Source organism: Triturus cristatus, chromosome 7 (assembly GCF_964204655.1).
Source record: "Triturus cristatus chromosome 7, aTriCri1.1, whole genome shotgun sequence".
Lineage (NCBI taxonomy): Eukaryota > Metazoa > Chordata > Amphibia > Caudata > Salamandridae > Triturus > Triturus cristatus.
The window spans coordinates 181,261,656-181,285,754 of NC_140590.1; the positions used below are offsets into that span (position 1 = coordinate 181,261,656).

A 24,099-nucleotide genomic window follows, 5' to 3' on the forward strand; every position below is an offset into this window, starting at 1 on the left:
GCTGTCATTTCATCGATCAATTATTGTTAATCAAAATGTGTACATCTCGGCTCACTCTTCTGAGAGAATCTCAGTTGTCGGGCTGAGAATTAATGGGATCGCCTGGCTTTGCCTGCTATGCACATTGCGACTAAAATTCACTTGGAGATAATTTAAAGAACAAAGGCTGGCTGCCAGACAGAGGGACAGCCAGGGTGTGTCATGGTGCAGCGCTGCATTCATAACTAGTGATGCCTCGACTCAGTAGAATTGCCCTGCATATTGTTAGGCTCTGAACGGATTGGGGGCTCTGAATGAAGGGGAAAACTTACAGCTGAGAAACAGAAAACGATAATTAGTGTAGGGAGAAGACCTGGTCTCGGGGGTTAAATCGTTGACTGTAGCACTAGAAGATCGAAGTTCAAGTCATTGTTTCCCCAAGTGACCAAATTGTGTGAGCTTGGGCAAACCCTGTTCATTATATTCCATTACATGTCAAAATTTTCAGCACATACAAACAATTTAATCACTGGAATTAAGTGACGGTTACAGGATGGCACTAGTGTCTCCAGGGGTGTCACATACCAACCCTGACTTGTCCTTCAGTAAAACCATTGTATTCTAGGAGATGCGTCCAGGTTCTATATTGGACTCATTAGGTCTCACCTGACCCAGCGCTTGCGCTGGTCTGGCGAGACTTTTTGAGAGGGCTCCAAAAAGTGCTACCAGGCCAGCCTAGAGCTACAGTGCATGTGCGTGGGCGCGCGCGCCGCGCTTCGCCGCTATTACTTTCACTTTCGCGGCCGCACGGCCGCTTTGATGTTTGATCGCGATCACTTCTGCTTGTTCTTGGTTCTGTTGGGATGCCTGATGTGCACAAACCCGATTTGCCCTCAAGATCGTCAGTACATTAACCACTACCTCCACTGTTTGGGTTGTAAGCAAGTATACACCACCACGTTCTGCATAACAACAGGTACACACACACCACGGGGGCTGTGTTGTGTACATATTCAAACCATATTGCAATAGAGATAGGTGCTACAACTGTAAACTGACTTTGCCTTCTGCAGAAAAGTTATTGAAGTGGTTATAATATGGGGATGTTCTTAACAAGTGACCTGCAACACACAGGCTCTTCAACTCCAAGTGTACCAGAAGGAATCAAATGCCACCATTTTCGTCACAACGTTCTGTTATACCGTCCGATGAATTTGAGCGTGCCAAACTCCACGATGAGAGCTTTAAGACAGGCGGCGCTTTCAAAAGACAGAGTTTTAGTTCATTAGGGGAACCAAATTTAACTGCCAGGACACTGTTAGACAAGCATCTGTCCTAAGTCTCTCTAACCCTCTGCTCTTGGTCCCTGTCCTTCACTTGCCTGTGCCCGCTTATTCCTCGGGTGGTACAGTATGCCTTGTTCTTTCTGTCTGCGACTGTGCGTGGCTGCTTTTGTACTACAGCAGCGAGACTCACACCTTCAGGTATTCCTCGGTGCATACAACGTCGGCTTTGCCTGCTCTGACGCCTTTTAGGGGTACAGATATATAAACCACAGAATCAGTCTGCTCCCACGAGTGATCTTTCACGGCCAACAGCATCTCGAGACACTCAGCGCAGTTTACAGTCCGTTGCTAAGCACGCTTTCTTCTGTTACTAACGAGAGCTACCCCGTTTCCAGTTTACTCTAGTTGTGCTTCCGGGCCCACCGTTAATAGAATGGACATCTTAGAAAAGTTAAGGAGTTTGAACTCGAGAACTCTGGCTCGTTATATAGAGTTCAAGCGAACTACACGACCCTGTGCTGGAAATTAGAAAAATGTATTGCAGGAACCAATTAACAGCAGTGAAAAGGGGGTGAAGTCATGAGGGAGAAGATGTGGTCCGGCGGCTAGACTGCCGACTTGGGTGTTGGAAACCAGGGTTCAAGCCTCGAGGTCGCGTCCACATCCTGTGATTCTGGGCAAATCACTTTATCTCCCCGTGCCTGAATGTGTAACGTAACCGGTGCTCATGTAAAGCGCTCCAATACCTTCGGGTCGAGTTCGCACTATATAAAATCTGCAAAAAAATAATAATATGACAAGCATTTGTAATGCAATAGGTCTCGCATTTGCAAGAGTTTGAGCTGTTGGCATTGTAAATGACAATGCCTTTGATTTACGTGTTGGTTTTTAAAACATAAATAAAAGGCATTGCCATTTACAATGCCAATAGCTTAAACACTCGCAAATGCGAGACCTTTTGCATTGCAAATGCTTGTTTGTTTTACTTGCAACCATGCTGCACAGCAGCCACACAGCTGTACAACATGGCTTAAAAACATTAAAAACCCAAATGGTAGAGTTATTTTGCCTTTTCAATTTTTTTTGCCATGTTGTATAACCGCGTGGCTGCTGCACAACGTGGTTGAAAGTTTTTTAAAAAGCACTACAAAGCACTCAGCATTGACCTCGTCATGTCACTTTTGTTTTACTTTTCGCTGCGCTGCTGTTCAACGTGGCTAAAAACATGACAAAGCCAATAGATTTTGCATAAGCGAGGCCTATTGGCTTTGCCAATGCTTTTTTCTTGCTTGCATCAAAGAACATAATACCCTTACAAAGCCAGTGCACATAAGAATATCAAATATGTTCAGAGAAGCAGGATTGCCATGCCGCTGTGTCTTCGAGAATTGGAGAACTGCCACAAAGACCTGGAGCTTTCTTACCGATATTGGCAGGCATGCCCTTTTTTTAGTGCACATTTCACCGCGTATATCCTCGCAATATTTTTGAGGGAATGGACAGTGTTTTTTTTTGTGTTTACTTAAGGATTATTGTTGCAGTTCATGACACTCATGCAACCTTTATCTAATTCTGAATTTATTTTCAGGTTAGTTGCTATGATTTACAACATACTTTGATGTGGATTGGATTTTTAGGGGTAATCCCCATGTTTGGGTTTACCTTAATGGACTTGTGCTAGGAGGCCCTGTTTACTCATTGTTGTAAAATCGCATGAAGACACATCGTATTTATTTTATTTTTTCAGCATGCAGTAATATCATCACATTCGGTCCATTTTACCATGTGAAAATGAGCAGTAAAATAGCAATCCCACAACTCGAAGTAGGGCCTTTGAGCAAGCAGGTTCATAGGAGGTGGTATTTGAAGCTGAAAATATTTAGCGGAGCCTCTCAAAGTGATGACGCTAAACGTGGGATTTTTTTCACATTCGGAGAAGCATAAAGTGACACAGGTCGGAGGCGGGCGGTTTCGGCATGAAGCTCTTAGAAAACCGCAAATGGTGCCTGGTTATCGCTCACCTTGCTTTCAATGCGAAACTGCTGATGTGAATACGTAGTATTGTGAGCAAGATGGAAAAATGCAAACGGCATTGTAAGAAGATCTTTCCTAAAAACAAAAGGCTGCAAGGTAAACAAGCAGGAAGTGGTATAAGGGAGGGGGGTTAGGGGAGAGAGGCACGCAGGCTGGCAAATGGTGTGCACTTTCGCGGCCGCTTTGATGTTCTCAGTGGCCGCGCTGCTCACTGAGAACATCAAAGCGTCTGCGAAAGTGATCACGCAGGCGGACAAATGGTGCGCGTGCCCGGCGCACATGCACTGTGGCTGGAGGCCTGAAAAGGCACTAGTTTGCACTTCCAAAACCTGGCTTACTAAAGCTCTTGCCAGAGCAGCGCTAAAACAATGGCTCAGGCGAGACCTGAAAAACGAGTTTGGCTGTCCACCTACACATCATTTCTTGAAAAATACGACACAAAGAAATTGGCAACAAGAACAAACGTGATAATAAATCTGTTCTAGATTAATCAGTCACAAAGAGACTGCCCTTTGAAATATCGCACCTGCTACAAAGATCTTTGTGTAGGGATAATAACGGTAAGATAACTGGTGGTTATTGCACATCCACCAAAGATCTGTATTTGTCTAGTCGCAGTTTTGACTCAAAGTGACATGGAGGATTGATGTGGCAACTGCAACGCTCACTGTTTAACAGGCAGATCCCAGATTTTTATTTTATAAAGATCGCTCAGTGAGTTACTGCTTTTGTCTCAGAGATCCTTCTGTTACTTGCAGTTTGTAAATTGAAGTCCTTCTAACATCGCGAAGTGAGCTATTAGTCATTAACCCCGCATTTCCGCACTAAAACTTATTGTCATGCATTCTAGAGCTTTATGAACACCACCACAACATTGCTCACAATGTGCCAATCCTAGCAATCTATAATAAAATATGTTGCCAGTGAGCGCTCAATGCTCAACAGTCTGCTTTAAGCTGCTGGAGTGGTTGCAGCGTGGACGTTGTGCTGGCTGCTATGTCATCATCACTTCTGCCACTGGAGCTGCAAAGTGGTTAATTTTACAGACTGAGCCATTTGAAGGACCAACTTCCCAGTATAGTGAGAGTCACTCTGGCCCTGCTGTGAGTGTTGCAGAAAAAGCAAACCTCCCAGAAGCTGAATTAAACTAAGTTTCTGACTTCAAGAGGCTTTGTGCTCTCGTGCACAGGTCAGAAACAATCTCTGTAAGCAGGGAACAGACCTTGTACTCGTGGAGTCTCTGACAACAGGGCCAAGGCAAGTTAGTCTACCTATTGGTCCAGTTTTGGGGGCTTAACACACCCTGCTTTTGGGGCTCTCACCTTTAGGCGCAGGAAATTAATTGAGTCTTTGAAGGAACCTATTCCTCCTCTTCTCCCTATACTTCCAACCTGATTTACCAGAGGAATCCGATTCCTCGCTGATCAAAGCCAGAGGGACGCAACTAGAAACAAGCATTGGCATAGCCAATAGGTCTCACCTTGGGGACCTTATAAGTGTTTAGCCATGCAACGGTTGATGTTGTTGCACCAAGGATATTGTGCTGCTGCATAACTAAATACTTATAAGGTCCCAAAAGCGAGACCTATTGGCTATGCCAATGCTTGTTTAAATTACAGTGTGATGTAAATAGAAGCAATGGGCTAGAATATGGTGCCCTTGTTCTAAGGACGTCATCAGAAACCTTAAGTTCAGCGCAATGTAAAGAGAAAAATGTAACCATTAGATTTTATTGTAAGAACGTGCAGAACTATGATACACAGTGGTTGTCATATAGACAAACAAGAGGAATTTAGCCCTGAATGAATGCATGGCAGTGTGCAGAGCTATAAAAGGTTTAGAGAAAAACGTAAAAGCAGTGTGCACAATGCCAGTCCTCCTGGACATCGAAACAGTCAATACGAGTTTTGATGAATTTGCAGATATTTTCAGTATGATCCCGCCACTTTATGCAACTCCCTTTTTACAGGAACATGGCGTTTTCATCAGTTCGAGGACTACTCCTCTGATACAAAACAGAAAAGGTGCCAACGATTTCAGACTTTATTATAAATAATAATGTCCATGACTGACACGACCACTGTAGGTCAGGTCAAAAGCAAAATATTTATGGGTTGCGATTGCATTTACGAACACTTAAATCTCTAGTACCAGACAGCGGAAAGCTTTCAGAGTGCCTCTGTGTATCCCGAAATCAAATTGCCAGTCTTTAGTGCCATCTAGTGGGAAATGAGAGGAACAGCACTCATACAATCCATCAACGCAAGATGCATTAAAAAAACAAGCATTTGCAATGCAATAGGACTCGCATTTGCACGAGACCTATTGCATTGGAAACGGGAGTGGGGGGGTGAGACGGCATGAACGTGAGGGAGCGGCGGGGGGGAGTCGAGAAGTCACGGACTGCGGGAGGGGGCGGGAGGGAGACAGGGAAGAAAATAGTGTTAGGATTAAGGGGCCAGTTCAATGGAAGGATACAAATGACGGCATGGTCGTCATGAGGAGGGACTAACAAACCTGTAACCAATCGGAAGGCAGCATCTAGGACCTAAGCCAATTAAAAAGATGGGTGGAGATTGGGCGGAGCTTCCACGAAGCTTCCACACTATACTGTATACTGCATGCCTCGCAAAGCGAGCAGCCCATGCGCTGCGACGCTAGGCCCGACCTAAAAAGAAGGAACGATCTATGCCAGGCCTAGAGAACTGTCTCTGTATCCAGGAAGCAGAATATTTTGTGGAACCTGATCGGGGCAAGCCTCGGCAAATATAAGACCCTTTTTCAGAAAGAAGCTAGAGCACACTTTAGATTCCAGCAGGGACTGTTGTATGAAGTGGGCTATAAGATGGGAAAATAGTTGGCACGGTTTTCCAGGAGAGATGAGGGGCAAAACGGATACACAGGTTGCACACTCCGAAGGGGACACTGTTGCATATAGTGGGAGATATAGCCGGAGCATTTGCTTCATCACTGGGACGGCTCTACACATCCAGGTGTGCAGTATCGGAATGTGAGTTGTTGAGTTTTGTAAGTGATATTCTGACCCCAGTCGTCCTTTTAAGGACAATGGACTGCATTTAAAAACAGTTTTCTCTATATAAACACAATCACATTCATGGTGGTCTGCTGACCCTGGGCCGTCACCTGCTCTGTGATTGTGAGAAATTGGGTAGTTGGTTGAATGGGAGTGACACCTGGTCAAGCAACAGCCACAATCCTTGTTAGGGTGAACCACAAAAGTCACTAACTTGACCTGTTCCTGACTCTCTGGTTGATTGGCACAAAAGCAGTCAGGCTTAAGTTAGAGGCAATATGCAAAGTATTTATGCAACTCACAAACAGTAATAAAGTGAAAACACAACACAAGAAAAATCCCACACCAATTTAGAAAATTTGAGTACGGTAAATACGTCATTTGACAGCAAAATGACAAAAATACAATCTGTAGACCCAAAGTCATACATTTTTTAAGTTTTAAGTAAAAACTAATGCATAAAAGATCAAGGTCAAAAAATATTGCCGACAGTGATGGAGTGTGGGTCGGATAGAAAGAGTGGATTGGGCCCGGTTGGCCCTTACCTTCATACTTTGATGAAATTTCAAAGAAAATGTATTGAGAAGGTAAAGTTCAGTGGGGCAAGGCTACAGGCAGTGTCCAAATAGGCATCATCATCATCAGTGAGCCGCTGGATGAAGTAGCAGGGTGAAGATGTCTTCGTTCGGACATAATCACTTTTTTTGAAGTTGAAAATCTCCATTTGGTTGAATCTGGAGGCTGTAACCAACGAGACTTCCAGTAGACCGGATACCCCTGTGCTGAAGGACAGTTGAACAGGATTGGCTGCTGCGGAGAAGAATGTAGTGGAAGGTGCAACGAAGTTAGGCCGACCTGAGATGCCATTTGAGCAGATAAACAAACAGGTTGGTCCCGGTCTTCTTTCAGTTCTCAGAGCAGCATTTGGCCAAAACATTTCTAAGTCCCAAGTTTTGGATTTTGGCTATCTGGGCACTTTTAGCACTACCACCAGTGGACCAGAACTGGAGGGGCACCACTTGGGGGTTAGTAGTCACTCAGGCTGGGTTCAAGATGGTTGGAGACTTTTCTGTCCCTGAGGCTCTGATCTGGAGGCCAGTCAACTAGCTATTGTAGTCACTCTGATTCTCAGAAACAGGGCTCAAACAGCAAGACAGGTCTCTAAGGGTTCAAGGCAGGATCCAGGCAGCAAAGCAGTCCTTTTAGGTGCAGCAAAAAAATCTTGTTGAGTACACAGCAGGCCACAGCAGAAGGCAGTCCTCTTAGAGTCCTTCCACAGGTCCGGAAAGTGTACTGAAGAGTGGGTCTGAAGGTCCTATTTTTATTCCTGGTGTTTTCTTTGAAGTAGAAGTTTTCTAGAGAATTTCCTTTGAAGTGCTTGAAGCTTCCTGCTTTGCTGTCTGCATGAATAATGCAGGGATGACAAGTTCTGATGGTGAAGGCAGAGCCTATTCAGTTGCAAGTGAGGCTGTACCCAGCTCCGCCCCCCCATCCTGCCAGTTGATAGCCCATCCAGGCACACCTAATCACTCTGTTGTGGGGTTGTTTGAGAGGAATAAACAAAGTCCAACTGCCAACCACACCCAGTCATGTGACCCAAGAACAGGCTGCAGGCACCAAATAGTTTGGGCAGGAAAATTACAACTTTCTAAATGTAGTAAACTAAAACAGCCTGGATAGATGTCCAGGGGCTCAAGATGCACTACTATTGTGTCACTTAAAATCAAAGTGTACCAAATAGCTAACGAACTTGCTTTAAAATTAGCCACAATGTTACATCAGTGATCAATGACTCAAAATTTCAACAGAAGTTCTCAATCGTGTTAATAATCATTTACGATCCAAACTCTGCTTTATTCAGGCCATAGTGAGTTTTCAAAAGAAACAACAAAATGCTTGATGCAGCATCACCAATCTGGTAACAGATTATATTCTTTCCCAATGCATTTCGGGGAGGTTCTTGCCCTTCATCAGGGAATCTACAATAGTAATAGCAATAGTAACTATACACAATAAAATTAATAAATTCAAATATTCATCGTAGATTACAATGCTCATAGGTCAGACAGAGCTCTGAGTATAGCATTTGGCAATCGGATTTAAGTAAAAAGTAATAAAAAATTGAAACAAATAGAAAACCAGAGTGATCTCCCGTCAAACAACCAGTAGTATGGGATAGGAGTGTCAGATGAATCAGATGAATCAACAATTCAACATCACCACATCACCCGCGTGAGTGATACTGAAAAGACAATGAAATTGGACAAATAAAACAGTGTGTGCGCTTGTGAAAGATGTAACTAATACATCATTACTTTAATAGGTGTAAGAAAGGAAGACCTGATAGCCCGCGTGAGTGACACTAAGGTGTAAGTAAAATTCGACGAACGGAACAGTGTGCATACTGACAAGGAATGTGTCAGGTCGACTATTACCTCAAACGGTTTTAATGCGAAGCTGGAAAAGACTGTAAAGTAAAACAGTGCCATCAAGGTCTAGAAATGACGTGCTAATCAAGTGTGTAAATAAAAACTAAACAAAGTTACCTTAATCGGGTCAGCTAATGGAGTCAGAAAGCTGTCGACAAAAGGGAAAGTACGATGAATGCATCGGTATGCTACTGATAAATCAGCGTGCTCGACAGTAAATGTTACCAATAGCGTTTGTCGGAGGCTTACCTAATAAAACTAGTGAGAACCAGCTTTCTGAGAACGTCAACAGCAGAAACAGAGTGCGCGGGTCCCGGCAATCAGGGTGAATTATTGCTGTGCTCACGTTACGTATATATACGTGGAGTGAATTAGTCATAGAAATGAGACTAAAGTTCAAACGAGCATCGCGTGCGAGATAAACAGAGGATTCTGAAGTGCACAGATATCCTCAAGTGGAGTCTTCAAGAAAAATTGTGTAAATACAAGACAAAACCCTATTAGCCCTGTAATGTGAGACTGAAAATCAATAATAGTGCAGAGATAGCGTTATGCTAAGTGAAAGTGAAATTTAAAAGCAATAAAGTAGTCTTGTGTTTGTGGGTGTACAATCAATAAAGTTATGTCAAAAGCATAAAGACAATTTTCACTTAAATCCATATGTACTTCAAATATACCAAATAGGTATAAGATAGTCCTGCCTATACAAAACTTCTCTTGATACTGCCTATACAAAACTAGGTTAATGCAAACCCATGATAAAAAATTGATACAAAGCCATAATAGAAAATTGAAGTTAATACAAGGCCATAGTAGAGAATTGAAAATTGAGATAAAGTCAAATAAAAGAGGGTCAAGAGAAAAACAACTAGAATAATGCAATAGTCAGTTTAAGGCAGATCATTTCACAAAAAACAAGACAGTTCAATTTTATCATTTAAACCTTTTGGGTGAAGGGTTTCAAGTAACCAAATCCAGTGTGTTTCACGCTGTAAAAGCACTATGTTGAGATCACGGCCTGGTGGAGTTTCAATGGCTTCAATAATACTTAATTTTAATTGTGCTATACTATGGTGATGATCTGACCTGTGTCTAGCCAATGCAGAACTGAATGTTTTCGTACGTATTCTACTTTTATGTTCAGTGATACGAGTCCTTAATGGTCTCGCCGTTTTTCCAACATAGTACAAACCACAAGGGCATTTAATCACATAAATGACATACGTGCTGTTACAGTTAGCAGTGAAATGTAAATGAAAAGTTTTTCCTGATCTCGGGTGAGTGATGGATTGACCTGTGATTACGTTATTACAGTGGGAACAATTTTGACATTGCATCATACCTTTATGAGTATTTACTCTGGAAGGAGGGGAGGATGTCAATATCTCTTTAATATTGCGGGATTGTTTGAATGCAAAAAGCAGAGGATCAGAGAATAACCCTTGAAAGTCTGATTCAGTTTGTAATAGTTCCCAGCGTTTTAACACTATCTTTTTGATAGAATACAACTGAGATGAAAAGGTAGAAACAAAAACTTCTCTAGACTTGGTCTTCCTGAGTGTTGTTTTCGTGAGTAAGTCTTTCACGGCTACTTGTAAAGCCTTTGTTTCAGCTTGGTCTACTATATCCCGGGGGTATCCCCAGGCCAAGAAAAGTTTTTTGTGCTCTTGTATCGTTTGATAATTTAGATCAGAGTCTGATGTTATGCGTCTGATTCTAGTGAATTGAGAATATGGAAGATGGCGTTTAAGAGACCATGGATGAAAGCTTTGATACAGCAAAGCGTTATTCCTATCAGTGCTTTTTTTAAACACCGATGTTTTAATCTGGTATCCAGTGAGTTCAATAGAGACGTCTAGGTAAGATATCTTCTGAGCATCAATGCAGGATGTAAATTGAATACGGGTATTCTTGTCGTTCAAATCTTTAATCATCATCTCCAAATTTGCCATGCCACAAAATGAGGATATCATCGATGTAACGACGATGTAAGATCAAGTTACTTTGCCAATTCGTATTGGATAATATGTGTTCCATCTCAAATTTGGACATGAAGATGTTGGCATAGCTAGGGGCTCCCAAAAAACCCATTGAGGTACCGTTGGATTGAAGATAAAATTGTTCTTTCCATTTAACATAACTGTGAAATAAACAGAAGTGCAGAAGTTCCAACAAAAAAATCTTATTTGCACCTGATACCTCATGGCGCAAAAGAGCCCACTCTATGGCTTCTATACCTTCCATGTGTGGAATAGAGGTGTAATGCGCAACTACATCTACTGTACATAACCAGATTTCACCAATGTCCGGAATGTGAACATCGTTTAAAATCTGCAATTAGTGGGTAGTGTCTCGAAGATAGGTGCTGCTAGATTGAACAATGGGTTGCAAAAAAGTATCTAAGTACTGGCCCAGTGGTTCATGTAAAGACCCACACCCTGATACAATCGGTCTCGGGGGGGGGGGGGGTTGTTCATGATATTCTTATGAATTTTAGGTAACGTATATAACCCTGGCCTTCGGGGAAATTTAGTTGTTAAAAAGTCTTTGGTTTTATCTGTGATCCAACACATTTCTTTTGCATGTGTAAGTATGGAATCAAGAAGATTCGAGTAGGATTCCGTGGGGTCATTAGATAGTAAGATGTAAGTGGTCTCATCCTGAAGGATCGTTTCGATTTTGTTTTCATAGAACACCTTGTCCATGACTACTATGGCGCCATCTTTGTCTGCTCGGGTAAAATGGAGAGCTTGATTGTTTCTTAATTCCAACAGTGACAAATTCTCTCGAGGAGACATATTAGAGATGGATTTTGAACGAGTAGGTAGTTTGGATAAATCCTGCCTCACTAAAGTTTCGAAGGTATCTATAATCTTGAGTGAGATCGGAGAAGCGAAGGTGCTTTTGGGTTTGAACTCTCTATATTCTGACTGAACTCCACTAGTAAGATCTGAGTTTTATGTGGAAAAGAAATATCTTAATCTTAATTTCCTGGTGAATTTATACAGAGCCACCTCAGCATCTAGAGCTTTTCTGTGAAAGGTAGGGACAAACGAGCTACCTTTCTCTAACACAGACATTTGGTTATGAGACAGTGCTTGTGAAGAAATATTAAATCTAAATGTGGCATTTTCAAAATTGTAATTTAAAATCCCACTTTACCATTAAATAGGGTTTGAAGTTGCAATTTCTCAGACACCAAACACAAAATGTTGGCCTGTACCCAATCAAATGCTAGTACTTATTAAATGTAATAAGGCAACCCAATGTTATCCTATGGGAGACGTAGGCCTCACAACAGTGAAAAATGAATTTAGGTATTTTCACAACCAGGGCATCTGAAACTTAAATGTACATGCCCAGCCTTTTCTTTACAAAGCACCCTGCCCTATGGGCTAACTAGCGCTTACCTTAGAGGTGACTTATATGTAATAAAAGGGGAGTTTAAGACTTGGCTAAGAGTTTATTTTGCCAAGTCGAATTGGCAATTTAAAACTGCATTCAGGCTGCAATGGCAGACCCGGGACATGTTTTAAGGGGTTACTTCAATAAGTTATACAATGTGTGCTGCAGACCAACTATTGCTGCACCAACTAGTGCTGCAGCAACAAATGATGGACAGAGCAACTAGTAGCATTTAATTTACAGGCCTTGGGTATATGATATACCACTTTACTAGAGACATATAAGTAAATTAAATATGCCAGTCAGGTGTAAGACAATGTTACCATGTTTTATGGAGTGAACACAAGCACTTTGGCACTGGTTAGCCGTGGTTAAGTGCCCAGAGTCCTTAGTCAACAAAAACGAATTCTGCCAAAACAGTGGGCGTGAAGGAAAAAAGTGTGGGGGAGACCCTGCAGAGAAGGCCAATTACAACAGTGGCCAATTGCAGGGGGTTGCAAATTGCGAGATGCTTAATGAATATCAATGATGCAGGCCATTTTGCGTCCCCCCTCCGATTCGATATTTTGTGAACTGACCTATTTGTACATAATCGGTTCACACAATAAGATTGCTTTCGTAAAAAGCCGGTGCACAATCTGCAACCTCTTTTTCTTAATCTTTGCACCTGATGCTTAATGTATTTTACTTTATAACAAATGTCAGTATTAGCGTTTAGGATCAATTGCACTAAAATGAAAACCAAGCAAAACATTGGACAAGTCAAGGGCTCAGGTCCTGCACTTGGAAAGCTGAGGTGTGAACATTGGAAGTTTGATCCTTCACAGTCTCTTGGAAAAATGTACTTAGTTATGTAAGAAATAAAACATAGCTATCTGAGTGTGACCAGAGTAAAAGTTAAGGCACTCACGTCACGATTTTTCATTGGTTAAAGGTGTATATTTTTCAGTGCATAAATGGTTGCGTTATCAAGTTTTCTTTCCTTATGTTCCAAGATATTTTGTTGTTGTGCTATAATATGCATTTCAGGTTATAAGAGTAGGGTAGGCTCTAAATATTGGTCTGCATCTAAGAAAGTACCCACGCCTCTGCTTAGTTTGTGCCAGTGGCATTTTTGAGGCCTGGTACTTACTTTTCATCATCAGACTATGACCTATAGAATGAGAGAAAGGCATGAAGAGAGAAAGTAGGAAGAAGAGAAAGAGAGCAAAAGAGTGACAAGGGGAGAAACGAGTTGAAAATCTATAACAGACAGAAGTGCAGGGTGGTGAGAGACACAGGAGGTAGAATGAAAACTATGCAGACTTGGTATTCAGCAGCCCAGTCTTTCGGTAGCTGTGAAATATTTTGGCCACTTACCTTTTTTTTGTTTCTCATTTAGCACTGCACCCAGAGCCCACAAATCTCAGTGTGTGACAGACTTGAGGGTTTCAATGCATCTTTGATGTGGTGCTACAGTACTGTAGGCTTGACTTCTGCTTGGTCTCGGGAGAGTATAATGACATCTGAAATTTCAAAAGTGGAACCTTGTTGGCCACAGCTATGCACCAATATCATCATCTAGTCTGCATGAGCAAACAAGCATTTGCAATGCAATAGTCTCGCATTTGCACAAGTTTATGCTATTGGCATTGTAAATGCCAATGCATTTAATTAATGTTTTAAAAACAAAAACAAAAATAAAAGGCATTATTATTTGCAATGCAAATAACTCAAACTTGCGTAAATGCAAGACCTATTGTATTGCAAATGCTTGTTTGTTGTATGCCATAGAAACAGACATTATTGCTAATACAGATGAGGTTAACAATTCGTGGTGATTTCACAATGGATAAACAGGGAACACGTTTAACTATGTCTCTTAATAGGCACTTTGGGGCAGATCTATGTTGCAGTTGCGCCACTTTTATGCCGCTGTTGCGTCACTTTTGTGACGCAGCGGCGGCGTAAACCCTGCGCCACGTTGCGCCCTATTTACATCATGACGCATCTATGGAGATGCGTCACGGTGTAAAGCCCTGCGCCACATGAAACCTGCGTCAGGTTTCATGTGGGTGTTTCCACGCAGGGGGGGCGTTCCGTCGCAGGAACGCCCCTGAAAAGTGACTCAGTGAAATCTATAAGATTTCACTGAGTCACTTTCCCAACGCTGATGCGTCAAAACCCTGCGCCTGCTTAAAGCAGGCGTAAGGCTTGACGCAACATGTTAGGTATGGGGTAGGTTGGAACAGTGCTGAAGTTGCGTCGCGCTTGCGACACAACTTCAGCACTGCGCCAACCTTACGCCGGCAGATACGTCACGCATCTGCTTGTCCTTGCGCCACGATGCACCGCATTGTAAATGCAGCACATCTGCGGTGGCGCAAGGGCAACCTTGCGTGACGCATCTTCCCTGGCGCATCCATGCTGTTTTGCAGGGATGCGCCAGGGAACATAAATCTGCCCCTTAGTGTTGTGCTGAGCTAGGAAACAGTTATTGCTGTTCGTGGCGCTGTACAAATATTGAGGCACGGGACAACCCGCATAGGAATGTATGTAATAACTTTTTTTCTAACCTTTGAAATAACTTGTGGCATCCTACTGACTTTAGCAACACAACAAGATAACGGACGGAATGCTGAACATTGTCAAGCATTCACCCCTAACCATAGATCTGGGTTAAATCCCTCGTTTGTTGCTTACTGTTCCAACACAGTTTGGACCCAGCCTTTCACGTCCTACCAGTCGAGCACCTAGTGAACAAACACGGTGTATGAATGCAAGCAGACGTTAATATCAATGAGTAATCTGAAATGTACAATTTCTAATTCAGAAGGAGTTTTTTCTGTCCTATATCTACATATGGGTAATAACGTTCGTATTATTCAAGTAAGTAATTATAAGACCTGTCATTCAGAGAGGGGCGAACTTGGGCTGGTAGCTAAATGTTGACACTGGGACCCGGGTTCTAATCCTGGTTTGCCTACTTACGTACTCCCGTGGTCCTCTGCAAAGTAATCAACCTGTGCTTAGTTCCTTCGTTTGCCAACCCCAAGAGAGATTAGAAACTGAACAAGCGTTGATGTTAAGTCCCATTTATAAATAGAATATAAATATATATTTTAATAAAAAAGTATGACCCTTGACCTTACCGCAGGTGGATGGCAGACTGGCTCCCGGGAGTTTTTGCCCACCTCCCATTGCCAGCGCTTCTTGTCTGCAACAGGGGATTCTTTAACCGGTTTGCGCAGACAGTCTCCCTGTCTCTGGGGGCAGCCGCGGCCCGTGGAGGGAGTTCCGTGGGGCGGTAAGGCAGGGCGGGGGAGGGGCAGGGTGGGGGTTCTAAAAACCGGAATATGGATAATTGCAGGTAAGTAAACAAATAAATAAATAAAACGAATTTCGTAGCGCGCGCTGCATTGCAAAATGCGATGCAGCGCGCGCTACGAAATTCGTTTTATTGATTTAATTGTTTACTTACCTGCAATTATCCATATTCCGTTTTTTAGACCCTGCCCCTCCCCCGCCCCGCTTTACCGCCCCACGGAACTCCCTCCACGGGCCGCGGCTGTCTGGGGGGCTTAAATCTCCTCTGACCAGGACGGAGAGCCGTTAGGGGCACTGGGTGTTTCCTTGGCTGCCAGAGAGCTCACTCACCCCTTGGTGTCAGCTACTCAGCCCCTCCTTGGAGGGAGAATCCGTCCCGCTCTACCCACCCCTCCCGTCTATGCTCCCAAAAGCACAAAAATGCAGGGACTGCCTGTTTTAAGGGGAAAAAGAGAAACGTTGATCTAAGTTTTTAGGTCTCGCCTGATCCAGCGCTTGCGCTGATCTGGCCGAGACATTTTGTATACAGGCTTTTCAAAGTGCTGCCGTGGCCTAAAGCTTCAGTGCACGTGAGCGCCATGTGTCTTTCCTCCGTAGCACGCGATCGTAATCGCGATCGCTTTCACTTTCGCGTCCGCGTGTATGTTAATGCTTTTGTTATTTTCCTTCCACCCAGCTCCATTTCTTGCTCTCCCCACTTGCTTTTATTTAGCACTTCACATCAAACCTCTGACGCTTCCGATATGGCAATGAACAGGAGTTTCTAGCACACAACTAAACCAACGTACAGTAGTGCTCAATTATACTGAATATCTCTCACCAGGACTTCAGGATTTGAACTCCAGCACAATGCATCTGCCAGCAACGAACGTCCAGCTCACCGAGACACCCTACCTTTTTAACACAACGTGTTCAAATCCTCTATGAAAAGCCTGTTTTTGAAAGCAATTTAATCACTCTCCGGCAGCCTTAATGCGCAATACTTTCTCAATAATATTTCGGATGAAACATAAAACGGTAACTTTAGGCGTGCTCTGCTCAGATCTGCCTATGCTGTGCTTGTTACAGCATTAGTAAATTCCTCGGACGACTGCATCGTTTTTGAGCTGAGCTTTTTTTAGAACAAGTGAGGTTATCCAACAAATGTCACATTTTAAAATCATGCCAGCCAACGGGCTTATGAAACATGACCTACAAAGCGTCCGCATGCGGCTGTGTAAGTGGTAACATTGCAGGCTCTCTCGCCTGTCGCCCAGACCATTTCAGAGAGCTGCGAGTGTGACGAAAGAGAGGGGGCGGGGGCTGCCTTCGGAAATCCCTTTCACAGGCACTGGGTTAGCAACACAGGAAATGAATTTGGGAAAACATCTCTACTATGCATCCCGAAGTGCCGTTCTCAACACTCCTGGGACCTGTGAAAACAAGGTGGCATTACTGGGAAATGCGCACTGATCCGAGTTGTCAGCCATATCACTTTTCGACAAGTGCGTTTGCTTCCTCACCTCTGTCTTCCTGCAGGAAGATTGCTGAATTGCATTACCCTAGATTAGCATTTGGTTTAGCAAACGCATTAATTCACAAGGCCAACCCTTTAGCAGCTAAACAGAATTGCACACATTCCTTCAACTTATGGTGAACAGTGAGACAGCACTTCAAACTCCTACTAAAATGGCAGCCGCGCCGAGTCATTCTATAACTGTAAATACAATCTACTTTTTCCACACACTTGGGGTTTTTCAATTTGGCTAGTAAGGGCGGTTTGTGTTTTGTCCTTCTAACCCATTGCCGGTGCGTAGACCCCCAGTTCTACTTCAGACTCATGCATCAAGCTTCTGTGAAAGGCTGTAAGTAATTGCACCATCTTTCCATAATGGTTTACACAATTGGAACAGTATGTCTCTAAGTCTGTAAACATTGTTTAATTCTATGGGCTTGTGACAGGTAGCAGGCACTCAGCACAATAAATGATCTTATAGGTTCACTTGAAAACAGCAAGAAATAGTATGTGTCTCCTTCATGTCAGTGTCACTAATCTGTGCTGTGTTCCGATCATTGATTGGTCCATGTAAATTTTGAATGTTGGTTCAGTGGTGCGGATATCTGGCTCATTCCAAGTCATGTAGTGCATCCTGACCTTCTGATAGGTCATTGGCTGTACACCCAAGGAGTTGTCCATACATGGAGCTGTCCACACATGGAGTTGTGCACCTTAGAAGATATCAGAAGTTTGCAATCCGCTTGCACATTAGAAGTCGGCATCCGGGAGAAATTGTACATTTTCAAATAAATCCCATTGTGATGAAAGCATTTCATTAAAAGTGACAACAGTGCTTTGCGCTAGTGACATATATCGTGTGAAACTTAGTTAAACCATCCAAAGTTTCTTTACCAGTTTAATGGTTGAAATGCCATGAATTTCTTGATGTTTCAATAGTTTTGATTAATCAGAGTATCTAAAATGTCAACTGCAAAGTCTATACTTTCCTCAATACATGCTTGAACACCACAGAAATTAGCTTAACTTGTCCATTGGACAGCTGTCCAAATATTTTAATTCTGGGGCTAACTGTGGGAAAGATTTTCACAGTAATAACTTCCCAATGGAGACCAGCGGCCAATTCAGAAAATTTCTCATAGTTCAAATGCTTTCGAGACAGAAATACGTCTTTTTTGTTTCTCAGAAACGTTTAAGTATAAAGTCTTTGGTTAGTTCTCATGTAATTCGGGCAGTAGCCGAGACCACAAATAGTAGGTGGTATGATTGGAATATAGATGTTCACTATGAAGTTGTAACATTGATGGAACTAGTTAAATAAATGTAAACCAGGAGACGAAGAAGTTTACATGTGCTGATAAATGAAATGGAATAGAGAATCACAATTTAGATCATTTATCATATTTTTTCTTCTCAGTTCATCCGAAATTTATTTAACCTCTTTTTGATGCTCGTGGGTAATGTAGGGTTAGCCTTATTACTACTAATGCTAATAATACCTACATTTATATATCGCCTAATACGCTCAGGTTTTTAGGCGCCATGTACATAACACAAGGAATGGGTTGTATGTTTGTTAAACGTATCTTTTAAACATTTGTTTCTAATGGTAATGGCTGCAGTCTCCATTTATCACCCAGGGTCACTCAGCCCATGTTTAAACTTGAACACATCGATACTTATTGGATGCCCTTTTCCTTGACTTTGTTTCATTCACAGGAACAGAGAGTGCTGCAGTTCCAGAGCAGTGTGCTCACTCCAGTTTCACTTCATACCTGTCAAAGACCCTTTACTGAAAGTTTGAGCTATTGCTATTGCAAATAATAATGCAACGCCAGTAGCTTAAACTTTTAGTAATGCGAGACCTATTGCATTGCAAATGCTTGTTTTTGTTGCTACAACGATGTTTTAAAACGTGAGAAGCAGACCTGACCACATGTCCAGGTATCTACCATTTGCGGTGGGGAGGGTGGGGGTGTGACAAAGGTCTGCAGTGGCATCTTGTTTATCTGCAGGCTGCTAAGCACTAGCTTAAGGAAGGCTTTTATGGCTGGCTTTACAGGCAGCTCGCAAAAGCCCTCGACACTAAACACCGTTTTTATCACCGACGGCGCCAATAAACGCTGATGAGACGTGTGAGCGTCAGCACCAGGCTTTGTTCACCTGGTTACCAAGAGAGTAGAGAGTACAGATGGTCCTTATTTTGTCATGAACTCCACAGAAAGAAAGATCTGCTGTAGTTTTAACGAACATAACTGTGCAGTACACGCCTGGTTTTGCCCATTTAATTCAGTCAGGGTGAGAGTGGAGACCAGTGCTGCAGGTGGTGCCAGACAGGAAGCGTCGGTCTGGGGTAGAGAGCGGTGGAGCAAGGCGTTGGGTGAGGGCAGGAAGCTGGCAGATGTGCCAGCGGCGGCAGTGTGCAAACTTCCTCTGGGAATGCGAGCAGCAAAGAAAACAAGAAAGTAGTCCCTGAATGAAAAGATAACAGCCCAGCAGTGTAACTAAACTGTAGTTGGTCAGTGCTACTTCCTACAAAAACGGAAGTGACGTATTGGATCGCCAGCCAACAATAAGCCAGATAAAAAGAGCAATGCGAGGATTAACCAATGGCAAGCGGCAGGAGAAATTACCCTCCATATTCTGTTTACTACTGGTCTTGCGACAGCGCATACGGTTTCTAGGATAGACCAAAAAATGATGTGGCTATCAGGGTCAGATTGGTAAGGTGGGCACTCAGGCAATGGACGAGAAGCCGGTATCGGAGTTGACGCTGTGGGATGATTTTTGGCCAGCATGGTTGGTCGATTTAGGCTGTGTCTGTGCTGTTAAGATGTTGCCAGCGGCCTAGGGGGAGCCTAAGCGGCCCTTTCGAGGCAGATGGTGCCCTATTATCTCCTTTTTTGAAACGGGCCGGAGGTGTCATTCTTAGTCTCTCGCTTGGCCGGCACATTAATGTTTGCAGAGGCAGAGGGGATGGGCCCGAGCAGAAGTGACCCTACTTATATTCAGGTGGATGCCTCTTTTAGAGACCTCCCCCTCTTTCTTTTCATAATAATTAAAACTCTGAAGCAGTGTTTTGCAAAAAGGCGCAATCCGCAAATGTGGGCCCCTGTTTTTTAAAATTCCAATCCAACCCTGGTGGCTATATATACCCAGGCACTAATTGTAACTACCAAGGATGACAGTCAAAGCACTGCTTTTACACACCCTGTTGGCCACAGTCACAGTACACATACAATAGGAGGCTGCATCCTGGTGCAAAATGCCAGAGAACAGTTACAGGAGAGTGACTCTCGTAGTGGGTGGTGGTGAGAAAGGGCTAGATATACTAAAAATTGGTTTGCAAAAAGTGGGTGCAAAGTGCGCACCCTCTGTGGATTGTGAACCAACCTATATACTATTACATTGGTTTACAAAATCACTATTTGGAGTCAGTCACAATTTAACCTACCTCATTACTATTCATGTGGTAAGTTTCAAATTGCACAAACAAAAAGGGTCGCAGGGAAGGTGATGCATCGGTACCTTGCCCCCTCTAATAGGGCGTATAAAGGCAAGATTCTGAGCTACTCTCCCCTAATTCCCCCCAAAAAGTAGGAATACGTTGAAAGCACTGCTTAAAAAGACTATCTATTATGCACCGGGGGTGTATGATTAAGACTCATCATTGTGAGATAAAACTGCAATCATGGCAAGAAATGGCAGGTGTTCATTATTGGGAAGGAGGCATCGGGAAGTGAAAGAACCCGGGCACAGAAATCTACTAGCTTACATAAGAAATATGAAAGAACAACATGAATCATAGAGAAAAATAATTTCCTGAAACTCTTTCCCTTTAAACCCACTTCTAAATGGCTCAGCCTTAAAAATGTAAATTCAAATTGATAATAATGAATTTTTTTGCAAGCCATCGATTGTCCCAATGTTAGTCCCCATAAGTAATGAAACTGCATTTTCATATATAGGCCAACTAAGTGTTTCTCAAGTTAGATTGGAGGTGTTAAAATTTCGAATAGTTTGCAACCCAATGTTTTCAAAATCAGAATTTGGTTTAGGAACGAAATCTGATGATGAGTATTGTATTTATCCATTGAATACGAAATGAATATCAGTCCATTTAGGTTTGGATTGCCCAGTGTACTTAAGTATGCACAAGAATTGTTTTTATATCTATGTTTTTAAACGGCACAACATTGACACAAACTTAAGCTCTAAAGCTACTAACAGATGTACGTTCTTTAGATGTAGCAATAGGTCTTGGACATTTTTCACATGCTCAGTATGTATTTAAATTATAGTATTTAAATGTAATTTTAATATATTTATATAATAGTTTGATGGAGACGTTTGTCTTAATAAACTTTCCGTTGATCTGAAAACAGTTTTGGTCTGTTAATTACAAATGTCTATAAATTATTAAGCATTTTAAAATATTGTAACTATGAAGACTGAAAACAACCTTTACTAAATAAGCTCAAATTGATATTTGTTTGAAACCCTTCCAATCTGTGTAATAGAGCCAGTGACTACATTTAAAAAGAACATACTTCTTTCTCTCTCAAAGTGTATTTGAAGAAAACATCTGCTTAGAAGTTTCATCAGGAAATATTTGTGCTAAGTTCATCCTCTATTCAAAAGAATGATATTGTTTTGGTAGGATTCCTTCAGGAAGTAAAGCCCTTTCCACATGCTACCTGTGTATTATATGACGTGTATCCCATTTTGGAAAACAGCTTTCACAAAGCACTCAGCTCTCAGTAACATTCAGGCAGGGGGCCTTTTCAAAAATGCTAGTTATTGGAATGCAATGCTCAGTATCACCCACAACAACTCTTTTAGGGCGTGGCCGAATGCTAGACTGAGTGTACCAGGGAATTAAACTTGTGCAGTGAAGTTCATGTTATGCAGACATCATTCAGCGTTGGAATGGCAGTCTCTCGGTGAGTTTGAGCATTAACATTTGTGTATAGGCTTATGGGGACAATCTGACTTGTTTTGTAATCAGTTACTCAGTCATCATGTATGTTTTCTACGTTCTCATGTGTCCTGTGGGTTGGGTATCCCTATTTGTCGCGCTCTGTGGTTGGTTTTGCTGATCCAGGAGTACACACAAGCACTGCAGCTGTGTCAGAATCATCCACTGTGTGGATTGGGTTGCTATCAGTAATGTTCAATTCATTTCCAGTGTCAGTGATCAGTTAATAGTTTATCCAAGGTAAGGATATCAGTGTGGCATAATTTAAAAGCTAAATGACATTTACAGACCATACTTGTGTATCCCCATGATGGTACATTGTTCACGTGCACATTGGTCCTGCCATTTGACACTGGCGTCCATTGAGCTTAGCAAAACCTCAACATGAGCATTTATGTTGAATTAATAACATTTCCCTTTGTTAGGCATCAATAAACGTGTGTCTGTCCGAGCAGTTATTTAATTTTCACTAGTCATGCCTCAGCTTAGACCTTTATCTCACCTGTGTAACATTTCATACTTAATATAATATAAGATAAGTAACCATTTTTCATGTGGTATTTCATATAGGTTTGCATTCAACATCATTCCCCGATATGAAGACTTCCGCCCCAGAAATGGCTGGTGAGTACATAGAAAGGGATATTTCCTACTGCATTAGTGAGGAAGAATCGGCAATCAAGTTCTTTCTCCATAGAATGTTCAAAAGAGGTTTCCCTTTGTCGGCGAACTGCATAGGCCATAGGGAGTTCCCTCTGTGACCCCTGCCACTTTTATGGTAGAGAAGAAATAATGGACCCCCCCTACCGCAAGGAGACATCCCATCTCTTCAATGTATAGACCATGCTACAACATCTGGATCTGAGGCCCCCTCCACTCTTTAGTGCTCAGAAGGAGTCATGGGTAAATCCCTCTGAGACACCCCTGCTCATTTTAGTGTACAAAGAGAGTTAACCTGCTCTCTTCACTCTGAGAGACAGCTGCTTCCTCTTTGTGTGTTTAAAATAATGAGAGTTCCCTCTGGGGGAGCACTTCACCGTCAGTGACTGTACTAACCAGGGAGCATTCAGTCCCAGAGACCACTGCCCTCTTCAGGCTGAATGTCTCCTACCTTCCTAAGCAGATCTACACTATTGGCTAAGAGTTCAATCTGAGAGAGTGCTGCAGTCAGAACTCCAAGAGACCCCTACCCTCTTCAGTATACATAGTAAGCAATGAGACCTAATTCTGAGACACCCCTCCTCTTTTCCTTGTGAGACTCCTTCCTTTTTTCAGAGCACATGCCAAGCAAGGGAAGCTGACTCTGAAATACTCTTTCCCTCTTCTGCACATAAACAGCATAAAGAGCTCTCTTTGAGGAACCCCTGCCCTCTTCCTTATATAGACAGCCAAAATAACTCTCTCTGAAATACCCCTGCCCTCTTCTAAATATAGACAGCATAAAGAGCTCTCTTTGAGGAACCCCTGCCCTCTTCTTTATATAGACAGCCAAAAGAACCCTCTCTGAAATACCCCTGCCCTCGTCTGCATATAAACATCAAAAAGAGCTCTCTTTGAGGAACCCTGCCGCATTCACTTCGAGAGACTCCTTTTTCTTCAATGCGTGTATGAGAGTTTCCTCTGATAGGCCTCTTCACTCTTTGAGACCCCTGCCTCTACAGTGGCTATATTAAGCTGAGTTGTAAAGATGACGACTCGAGGTAGATGTAAATTGTAGTTTATTAGAAACTTCTAACATAGTATAAAGTAGGCCAATGATGGGAACCGGGAGAAGTGTCCGGTTCAGGGGATCATCAGCTGTAATCTGGCCAACATTCCAGAACGCTCAGCTAATGACAGGAAGGAGGCAGGGAAAGGGTGGCGAGAAGGGACAAAATGGAGAGGGTGAACACGACACATCTTCCTCTTTACAGAACAATAAAAATGAGAGGAAACTGTTAATCACATGCAAAATCATTGAGTTTTCGTGGAGGAACGAAAAGTCGACCAACTCTGGTTCTTAAAGGTACACCACTGCCATTGTCAGATAGGCGCTCTTCTGAGCACATAGAGGCTGTTCACTGGGTAATTTGTGAGTGACCAATATTATCGTCATCCTCCCAGAAATTGCACATTCCTCCCCGTGAACTATTGGGAGCCTGACCATAATGTGT

The 24,099-nt window shown here is 42.6% G+C and overlaps 1 protein-coding gene across 2 annotated transcripts in view; it reads left to right on the plus strand.

Moving 5' to 3' along the window:
- The window catches only part of LOC146809170 (uncharacterized), a 190,556-nt gene that overhangs the window by 47,124 nt on the left and 119,333 nt on the right, over positions 1 to 24,099 (plus strand). For both annotated transcript variants that reach the window (XM_085615959.1, XM_085615960.1), the window contains exon 3: positions 22,517 to 22,570. In XM_085615959.1, coding sequence (XP_085472085.1) covers positions 22,517 to 22,570 — 54 coding nt within the window. The remainder of the gene's footprint in view (positions 1 to 22,516; positions 22,571 to 24,099) is intronic.